The sequence below is a fragment of the Canis lupus genome, chromosome 8 (genome assembly GCF_048164855.1).
Source record: "Canis lupus baileyi chromosome 8, mCanLup2.hap1, whole genome shotgun sequence".
In the NCBI taxonomy this organism is placed as follows: Eukaryota; Metazoa; Chordata; class Mammalia; order Carnivora; family Canidae; genus Canis; species Canis lupus.
The window spans coordinates 34,439,756-34,450,949 of NC_132845.1; the positions used below are offsets into that span (position 1 = coordinate 34,439,756).

At 39.5% G+C, this 11,194-nt stretch overlaps 1 protein-coding gene across 3 annotated transcripts in view; it reads left to right on the plus strand.

Moving 5' to 3' along the window:
- The window catches only part of EEIG2 (EEIG family member 2), an 87,553-nt gene extending 76,600 nt beyond the window's left edge, over window positions 1–10,953 (plus strand). For 2 of the 3 annotated variants that reach the window (XM_072834771.1, XM_072834770.1), the window contains one exon: window positions 7,154–10,953. In XM_072834771.1, coding sequence (XP_072690872.1) covers window positions 7,154–7,196 — 43 coding nt within the window. In that variant the 3' untranslated portion in view covers window positions 7,197–10,953. Of the gene's footprint in view, window positions 1–1,138; window positions 1,295–7,153 lie in introns of all 3 variants that reach the window. The other variant, XR_012035259.1, reaches the window with a different exon arrangement.
- Window positions 10,954–11,194: the final 241 nt, after the last annotated feature.

Here is an 11,194-nt window from a genome sequence, read left to right on the forward strand (position 1 = left end):
ACTGCATTTCAGTCAGTGACCTTGTCTGTTATGAGCAGTTTCACAGCCACTCAGCAGCACACACTTAATATTACCTTTTTTGTACTCCTCTTTTCTCCACCCTACAAGATTCTAACATACCTACTAAAAAAAGTTCAGGAAACAAAGCAGACATGAGGTTCAGATTCAGATGAAGAAAAGACACCTGCCAGACTTATCATTGATTCCCAGCACTGCAGCAAATCTTAGTGAGCACAAGTGCTCAGAACACATTAGGAATGCTGATCTCTGCCCTTATGTGCATCCCTGATACTCAGTATTTTTGTGTAATATTTATGTAGAGTTCCAGAATAAGTCAGAGTTGTGTTAGGGTGCCCCCTCGGTCAGTCCAAGACAGTTATTTTATTCTCTAATGCTCAGAACCTGAAAAAAATTTCTCATTCATTTTCCCCACCAGTACTCATTTTATTGAGTACCTCCTATGTGTCCAGCACATTGCAAGGTCTAAAAGATATGAAAGATACAGTAAATTCCTATAATCAGATGTGATAAGTAAATAAGAGAGGGACATATAAAGAGACTGTGAGGAAATAGTTAATTTGAACTGGGGTTTATGGGGATCCCTGGGTGGCGCAGCGGTTTGGCGCCTGCCTTTGGCCCAGGGCGTGATCCTGGAGACCCGGGATCGAATCCCACATCAGGCTCCCGGTGCATGGAGCCTGCTTCTCCCTCTGCCTGTGTCTCTGCCTCTCTCTCTCTCTGTGACTATAATAAATAAATAAAAATTAAAAAATATATTGAACTGGGGTTTATGGAGGATGTAAGCACAATTTATAGTTTTCGTTAACTCTCACTGACTTATCCATTCATTAAACTCAGTAACTATTTATTAGGTCAAGTCATGGGTAAGGATACAAAACAGACCCAGTTCACCCTCAGCTAGTTTTTGTTCCTAGTACATAGGGTTTGGCAAATTCAGCCTGTAAGCCAAGTTGGCCCACTGCCTATTTTTGTAAAAATAGTTTTATTGGAAGACAGCATTTATTTATTGATATATTTTCTATGGCTGCTTTGATGTTACAGTAGCAGAGTTGAGTAGTAAAATAGAGACCACAATGGCCCACAAAGCCTAAAATATTTATTATCTGACTCTTTCTAGCAGGTGAGATAGACAAACTAAAATTCATAGTAATATAGTAAGTACTATAATACAGAGAAGTAGAGGAAACTCTGAGTGACAGAGATGGGACCTCACTGACACAGAGAAAACTTCCTAGAAGGTTGACACCTGAAGAGAGTTGGGGAGAATTAAAAGGTAAGTGGGGCTTAACAGGTAGATATGAGGAAGACAAATATTCCTGGTAATAGGTTCAAATAGAATGAACTTATAGGCATAATAATCATAATATATAATCATATAATAATAAATAAAGAAAAATTTTAGATAACACTTATTGAGCTTTTATATATGCACATGTATGTGTTTCATTCAGTTCTTACATTATCTCTTTCATTACTCACAAAGTACTATTGTTAGTATTTAAAAAGTGAAAACAAAGAGGTTAATTTTCCCAGAACCTTAAAACTAATAAGTGATAAAACCAAGATTCAGGGGCGCCTGGGTGGCTCAGTTGGTTAAGTGGCTGCCTTGGCTCATGTCAAGCCCTGCCTCAGGCTCCCTTCTCCCTCTCCCTCTGCCTCGGCCACTCCTCCTGCCTGTGTTCTCTCCCACTCTCTCTGTAAATAAATAAATAAATAAAATCTTTTTTAAAAATCATTAAAAATTTGGGGGAAAAAATGATTCAAACTGCTGTCTCTTTGAGTCCAAACACATTCATGGTACTGAACCATCATACCTTGCTGCTTGTGAATAGTATAACCTACTTAGGGAGCTGCCAATAAACAGGTACTTCGGAGGAGGGGCACATGAAGGGAGCTGTGGGACCTGAGTTGACAACAATCTCCAAGCCACATTGTAAATGGCCTCTATCACCACAACCAAGAGTTCATTATCCTTTTTTATCACATGTACAGTTTGATCATTCTTTGCAGGAAAGTGATCTATCTAATGGGTTCTTAGGAAACTAGCCATAATTTGGAGGTGGGGAGGAGAGTGGAGCGAGGACAGGGACAGGTAGAAAATAACATTTATGAGGACAGTGATAGGTATGGTAGAAAGAACATGTATTTTTGAGTTAAAGAATTCATATCCTAGCCAGACCATTTTGGGGACTCAATAAATCTCTTAACCTTGGTGGAATCTTAGTTGCCCCTGGTGACAAGTGGGAATAATCATAGGATTGACTTAAAGAGTAAATGACATAATGTACTCCATAAGCTCTAGCAATTATTTAGGTAGAAGAACAGCAAACAATACAGTTCCAACCAAAAGGGACCAAAATGGTAAATGCCCCAAAGCACAGGCTTCCTCTACTCTCATTTCAGGCTGCTCAGCATCTAAGGCAGAGTTCTGCCCCTATCTGCTTCACTGATGTGAATAACCTCTATAAGGCTTACTTTCCTCACCTGAAAAATGGGAGTGATAAATACTACCTAACTCATAGGATTTTGCAGAGGATTAAGTTTGATAACTTACAGAAAGCATTTAACACAGCGCCTAAGACACAGACAGCTCTCATTGTTAGACTAGTTGTGTATATATAGTTGTTTTCAAAGAAAGAAAAATAATTTCCATTTGAGAGAATATCTAGAACCTAGGATATAAAGGCATTCATAATTCTGAGTCCCACTCCCTTTCCAAATGAATGTTAGAAGAATCATCACCCAATGCATGAAATCCTAAAGTGATAATTAGAAGTTGAAGTAAATGATTAGTGTCATATGCCACAGAAAGGCTGAGGAATGTTAGAGACAGTGTATCGTGGTGAAAGAGAATGGGGGACGCCTGGGGGGCTCAGTGGCTGAATGTCTGCCTTTGGCTCAGGCTGTGATCCTGGGGTCCTGGATCGAGTCCCGCGTCGGGCTCCCTGCGTGGAACCTGCTTCTCCCTCTGCCTGTGTCTCTGCCTTTCTCTCTCTGTGTGTCTCGCATGAATAAATAAATGAAATTTAAAAAAAAGAAAAAAAAAAAAAAGAAAATGGGCAATGCAGTCAGACATGGGTTTCATTCCTGGCTTAGCCATCATGACCCAGCTTGGCTATGATCCTGACAAACCACATCTCTTACTTGCCGCCAAAAAGACATATTGCTGGGGTTAACAACACAGGCTCTGGAGTTGGGATCCCCAGGTTCGGTTCCAAGCTCCACCAAGTATCAGCTGTGCATCTTCAATAAGTTCTTCTCTCTGCTTCAGTCTCCTCACCTACAAATACAAAATAGTGACAATAACAGAACCCACCTCATAAGAGTTGTAAGGCTTAAATTAAGCGAGGTAACACATGTAAATGACTAAAACAAAATCTGGCATACAGTAAACATTAAGTACTTAATATGCACTCATTAAGGGTCTCTTGAAGAGTTATTGTGGAGAACCATCTATTGAAGTGCCTAGCACAATACTTGGATACATAGGCTCTCCGTCACTAGTCGGTGTGTATCAGAAGAAGTAATATGTTAGCAGTAGATCTGTTCTGAAAGAGAAACTGGCAGCATAGGAGGAAACTAGAATCGTTTACTCAGGCACTGAAGAGGCACAAGAACCACACACACGTAGTTAAGAAAGGGAACCCATGAGAATGAAGAGAACAGAGCAACAAGCAGTGGAGACCTGGGGAGGAACATCCCTGGTAATCCACTTGAAGCTTAGCGGATGCAGCCTGACCAGCTCAGCGATGCCTACGGAAGTTGCAGGGTTCCCCCTCCCCGCTTGCCTTTGAGACAGTTTCTAACCAAAAAAAGTCTGCTTTCATTTGTTTCTATTCCTCTATATGATTTTTCTTTCATCTCTGGCCACTTATAAAATCTTATCACTGGTTCTTAGCAGTTTGGTTATGATGTGCCTTGGTGTGTTTTTCTTTGTGTTTATTCTGCTTGGGGTTCATTGAGCTTCCTCGATCTGTGGTTTACAATTTTCATCAAATTTAGAAGTTTTCCAGACATTATTTCTCTCTACCCCTCCTTCTGTTAACCTACAGATTCTAGCCCCAGCCTCCATGAGCTCTGACTCCTGCACTCAGAAAGACCACCTGGCTATGTCTGGGCCCTCCCGGCACTGCAGGCTGGAAAGACCCTGAAGGAAACTTGGGGCTTTCTTCATTGCTTTCCCTTCTCTCAGGACCAGTCCTGTACTGCCTTTTGTCCAGGGTGTGAAACTGTTTACATGTTCTGTAAAAATGTTCGTTATTTAGAGCTAGAGGGATCTCCTCCCTCTTCTTCTCCCCCTGATCATGCTCTCTCTCTCTCTTTCTCTTTCTCTCTCTTTCTCTCCCTCTGTCTCAAATGAATAAATAAAATCTTTTAAAAAGGGGTGGGCGGTGTGCCTGGGTGGCTCAGATAGTTAAGCATCTGCCTTGGGCTCAAGCTGTAATCTCCAGGTCCTGGAATCAAGCCACATGTCAGGCACCCAGCTCAGTGGGGAGTCTGCTTCTCCTCCCTCTTACTCTCTGCCTGCTCATGCCCTCCCCCTCCCCTCCCCTCCTCCCCTCCCCTCCTCTCCCTTCCCTTCCCATGTCTTGTCTTCTCTTCTCTCTCTCTCTCTCTCTCTCCCCCCCACCCCACTGTCTCAAATGAATAAATAAAATCTTAAAAAAGGGATCCCTGGGTGGCGCAGCGGTTTGGCGCCTGCCTTTGGCCCAGGGCGCGATCCTGGAGACCTGGGATCGAATCCCACGTCGGGCTCCCGGTGCATGGAGCCTGCTTCTCCCTCTGCCTGTGTCTCTGCCTCTCTCTCTCTGTGTGTGTGACTATCATAAATAAATAAAAATAAAAAATAAAAAAAAAAAAAAAAGCAGGAGGGAAAGCTAGATCCTGTTACTCCATCATTGCCAGAATAGAACTGTTTAAGGGCTTCTGAAAGCCAGTGTGCAGGGGCAGTGCTCACCAAGGTTCCTTCAAATTCTGATTGTAGCTATGAATGATTGGTCACTGGTGTTCTGTTGACGATGTTCCTGTTTCTTCTGCAGAATGTATCTGTAAGAACAGGAGCCTCTGAGCAGTCAACTGAGAAGTCCCAATTCAGTCCACAGTGGGCTGGTAACCACTACATTACTCCCATTTTTTTAGAATTTCCTCTTAAAATTCCATTACGGGAAGAGACCAGTCATGGTGGCTGCCTCTGGTCTTACTGATCTCGGGCATACTCACAGTGAAATGGCCAGGTAATGCAGCCCCTGGCATCTTGACTCATGAGGAGATGGGTACTGATGATAACTTGAAGCAATAATACCCTCCCTTCCATGCAACACCACTACTTCAGCTCCCCTCCTGACTACTCAGGAGGGCTTGAGGATCCTCATCTAAAAATAAACTCACCTGCCATCAAAAAGACACTGTGCTTTTATAGACTTGTAGAAAATCTTTATCCTCCCAGATGAAGAAACAGGAAACGTGTGTGTTCATTCCATTATAACATAGGGCCAAGGCCGTAGGTACACCTGCAGTAACAAACCTTATGTGGATGAGGCCAGTACTTCGTTTAAATGTTTTAGTCAGGGGATCCCTGGGTGGCCCAGCAGTTTAGCACTGCCTTCAGCCCAGGGCCTGATCCTGGAGACCCGGGATCAAGTCTCACGTCAGGCTCCCTGCATGGAGCCTGCTCCTCCCTCTGCCTGTGTCTCTGCCTCTCTCTCTCTCTCTCTCTCTCTCTCTCTCTCTCTATCATGAATAAATAAATAATCTTTAAAAAAATGTTTTAGTCACAAAGCTTGCAAATTTGAAGTTTTTAGTATTCTCCATATTTCGTTAATAGAGGTCAGTCAGTATCTGGAATATCAGGGCAAAGGCTAAGCTGCTATAACAAAGATAACCAAAATACAATGGCCAAGGCTGATGAGACAGCTTTGCCTCAAAAGGTGATTCACTGACCCAGATTCCCTCCATTTTGTTCTTCATCTTCCCTACCTGTTGTCAAACTTGGATGGCTACCAGTCCAGAGCAAGCAACTTCTCTTTAAGCAAGTGAAACAGAAATTGACAAGATCTGCATTCATGTTCCTTGCGGGGAACTTAGTCACATGCAACACCTGTCAACAAAGGAGTTTAGGAAATGTGGCCTCCAGCTGAGAAGCCTGTACAGCCTACAGCCAGCTGCAACCATGAAGAAGGAGAGGATAGATTTAGGGGGACAACCAGCAGTATGCCAGACTAAGCTAATGAGGAAATAAACCCCTCCTCAAGTCACTTTAGGGACACCTGGGTGGCTCAGTCAGTTAAGTGTCCAACTCTTGATTTCTGCTCAGGTCATGATCTCAGGGTTATGGGATCCAGTCTCCATGCTTAGCAGGGAGTCTGCTTCTTTCTCTCACTCTCCCTCTCTCTCTGCCCCTCTGCCCATTCTCACACACACTCTCTCTAATAAATGAATATATCTTTTTTAAAAAATCACTTTAAATCTTTACACCAGTATAAATTACATTACTGACCAAATATGAAGACATTTGCATAGGGCCCCTAGGTGGCTCATTAAGCCAAGGCCTTTTAGCTTGAGTCATGATCCCAGGGTGCTGGGATTAAGCCCCACAGTTGGGAGCCTACTCTCCCTCTCCCTCTGCTCCTCCCCCTGCTCATGGCTATGCATGTTTGCTCTCACTCTCTGTCAAATAAAATCCTTTATAAATAAAAATAAAGGGGTTGGCATGTTGACTAAAAGGATTCTTGTACTTTCTAGAAAGGTAAATTAAGACACTACACCCTAAAAATGATCATCCGTTAACTCTGCAAGGCCTGGATAAATTGCCAGTCAGTATATACTCTTGGATGAGACTGATTTCTAAGATTTATATATAAACATGTTTCAAGAGAAGACTTCTTGCCACAGGTCAAGATTTAGGAACAGTACTAGATTATTGTAGGAATAAATGTGACTAGACTAATCCAATGTACTGTTTATAAACATTTAATATTTCAAGTATTTTCTATCTGTGATATCTTTAAACCTTGTGGAAACCAAAGCTAGTAGAAAATGCCTAATTCACCATCTCTTCAAGCACAGGGTTAACTGGAACAACTTCAAGCATTACAGCTCAAGATTTTGATTTTTTTTTTCCCTCCTATTGTAGAGTGGGGTCTGGAGCTTATGAACAAGTTGTGATCAAACGCTAGAAGTCAAGCTGGTAAACTGAAGTTTCCCTGGGGGCTTGTGACGTGGGCGGTCAAGCTGTTGAGGCACTTCATTCAAGCGTTTATGAGAAAATGAACATATTTTATGAAAGAAGCATGTTCCTCGATTTAGAGGAAAGCCAACACTGATTTCTTCTCTGAAAGTGCCCACCACCATCCTGTCCCACCCACCAAAAGGAAGCATCAGAACCATAGTATCAAGGTGGTGTGCCTCATGTCTTTAGGGGTACACAGTTTCTGTGGTCACAGCCCAGGATAATGAAGCCTGCTTTTTCTTTCAAAATATCCGGGTGGGAAAACAACACTATGCATCTGAGTATAGTTCAGTACTGAAGTGTAAAACCTGTAGTAGAGGTGCTCAACAGGTTTGGGCTTTAATTATTTAATTTTAATGTTTGGGAAGTAATAAGTGAATAATTTGAACCCTATAAATTCTGTCAAGATAGTTATAATCTCTTAAGGAAACCTTCCATATTATATACTACCTACACTATTGTACTGATTATTAACTCTTCCTGATTGAATACTTGATATAAAGTTTGGGTGTTCATGTTTTGGGAAAAATGTTATACAATTTAAACGTGTAGAATGCTTAATTCTAAACGTATCCGTCATAAATGGAATAAGTGTTTAAGTCTGAGCTATGTGAATGAGTGTAATGCCATTATTATGCAATACGTATTGTTACTAGTTAATGTTAAATGAGCTGGAGAACTACTAGCACTATATATGAGATTCAAAGTAAGTTTAATATTTAATAGGTTAGGCTCCCATAAGGCACCTTATTAGCTGTCTAACTGAATAAATCTGCTGGTTTCAGGAGTCAGAATTCAGGACAGGAGGAAAATTGTAGCATGATCGGAAACAGTGGCCTTTTCTGTGTCAGTTCAGACTTACTGAAACTGAAAATTATTCCAAGGAGGTGCAGATAAGACAGGGGACAGCAGCTTGACATTATTGACATGGACATAACTCCCCACAATGGGATACTATATTTTTTTTCGTTCGTATAACAGTAGCTGTTTTGAAACAATAGAATATAACATAATCTAGTATAGTTTTAAAGTAAGAATATCTGATCTGGATCCAGTTTAACAAGCTCAGCAGATAGACCATCTTTTTTTAATCAGGTGGGAAGTTTTTCTGGTTTTATATGACAAGTTTTAGTTTTCTTGGAATCACTCAGTCACTGAAGAAAAATGCAGATTCTATAGAACCAGACCTTACTTTCACAACTAAGCCCAAAAAAATGTGATATGTTAGAATAACTTTGGTCTAGGTATTTTTGTGTTGGCAAAGTAAGGGGAAAATGTATTAAGAGAATATTTCAATGTCCAAATGTAGAGCTTTGGAAAATTTTGAGTAGTTCATGCTAGGGTTTTTAGTTCTTTAACATTTCAAGGATTGGGTATTCTAAAGTAATCCAGTTCTGTAGCAAATAGATATTTTTAAAAAGGTGAAACCCCATTTTAGAATCTTTTGAATGTTGAGACATGGGGTTTCTGAGTCATTAGTAATACTTTTGTTACTTTATTTTGAGAGGAAAAAAATTTACCTGACCACTTAAGGAAAATGTTAGCTTAAGTAGAAAAGACTTGCTTGCTCTCTATGATTATCAAGTGAGTTGATCCATCCATTATATATTATGGGGGGTGGGGGGAAGTAAAAGTTTTTAATAGAGATATGAAACTAGTGTTTAGAGGTATTTATGACATGTTTTAAGAACATATTTTTCTATTTTCAAAATATTATTTCTAGGCTATATTTTTTATCAGCACTTCTGCAAATAATTTTGCTGTTTTGAAATGATAAAAGCTATTGAAAATGATAAAAACAATTGTAAGCGAGGCTCAGTGAGGACATTCTTCAGATATATAAAAGATACCATAATCCAGGCATTGTCCATCTTACTCATCCTTGCCTGCCCTCGGCCTGATACCTTTATACAAGATTGGCTCTCAGTATTTAAAAAGATATAGAATTATTTTAAAAAATCATTTTAATAGATACATTGATTATGGAAAAGTCAGCACAAGTCTGGATTCATTTTATTTTGTGTGGCATTGGCATACTTTGCAATCACATTTATTTACAGTCCGCTAGAAATACTTGTTAAAGTTTGCATAAATGTCTCCCTTTACTGCGTTTTCTTAGAGCATGTACTGTGTAGCTATATGTTAACCATGTAGCTGTTTAAAAAAAAAATGCTCTTTAAATACTAAGTACCCTTTTGGTTCCATTTGGAGTTTAGGAAATTGGATTTGAAAAATTAGATCTTAATAAATTGATCTTTAAATATTAAAGTCAAATTTCAAATCACTGAGTCTTGGAGAATTTACAAATGTATAACAGTCTTTTTCTAATTCTATCCTAGACAAAGATTAATGATATATTAAAGCTATTTATTTGTGGTCAGATAAGGAAGTCTTAAATACCCTATTTGGGGGAATACAGAGACTTGATCAGAGCCAGCCTTCTTGTGAAGGTCACACTTCCCGTGACTGGAGCTGGTAACTGAGACCAGAGCAGATGTAAAGGCATCTGCCAGCAGCCCTGGGCCACCAGTTTGCATTTTGATGGTTGAGTCCCCTTTGTAGTGTTGCAGGCTTCCACCTGGTGTGGATTAGTACTTAAAATCTGAGAACGTCTTGACCAAGAATCCTAAAGTCCATCATCTCATTCCAGGAAAATACCATCAGAGTAATGATACCCAAACTTAGATTATTTTGTTTCACTTTTTAGGAAAACTCTGAGCCATCGAGTTCCACCACTTAGCCCATTTGTTACTAGAAGGAAAACAAATCTTCAGTAACCTCCAGCCAAAACATTGCTCCAGAAGTAATTTTAGACTGTGATTTCCATGCCAACTAGACCACTTTGCAAGCTCAAGCTAACACTATTAAATACTTCATTTAAGTACTCTGAAGTGTTAGACTACCTAACACTTACATAATCCTCTATAATAATGCTTGGAAGAACTGGGCTTATATGATGGGCTTGCATTTTATTTTAACAGGTCTAACTGAGACAGTTCAGAAATTATACTTGGTTGGTTCTCTTAGATGGTACGTCATTGTGAATATATTCAAGTACTGTAACTGAAATTGTTAATGCCCCTTTCTATGTTGGCTTAGGTACTATGCATAATTTTAATAGCTGAGATGTTTAAGAATATAAATTCTAAAAATATAAAGGATGATATAAGTTTTAAGACTACTCTGGAATAAAGGCCTTATTATTACCTTATATATGTGATTTTTCTTAAGAGAATATATACACAGTATATTTTAAATAGTCATGTAGGTGGTCTCTAGCTACTCCCTATATGATAAAGCTGGCAAAATTTTTTATTTACACAGACAATATAGTCTGCATTTACAAGTGTTTATGTTCATCTTACATATATAACAGAACTCTCTTGCTGATAGTCAATGACCAAATCCCATGCAGAGGAACACAGGATATATTGTTTGATTGTTTTTTGGAAATACATCTTATTCTGAAAGTTAATATACTTGTGCGTATTCATGTAAATGTTTATGAAAAAATTGTTATGGAAGTGATTCCATTAGTATTGTTCTAATACTTGGAAAATGACCTTCATATTTATATATTTCTTTGTTTTACTGTACAACTATAAATCCAGGAAATTTTTTTTACAAGAAAATTTTATTGTATTTGTAATAATGTAAAGGTGAATCTTATACCTGTTCAATAAAAATCATCTTAAACTTTACAATGTTTATAAAGTGTCAGTTAAGATTCTGTCCGAAATCTTGTCAGCTTCTTGCCAAGGTAAGAAAAAAAGAGAAGTGAAAGGTCAGGAGAACTTTTCCCTGACAGTTTCCCCTCACTTATTACCAGGTGGTATAGCACAGACCTGAATCCTCCAGTGAAAGACCCTTCTTTTGAACTCTGAGGATCGCCCTGCAGTGGGGGAGCATGGGCCCCAGAGTAAGACAGAGTGGAGTCTGAACTCA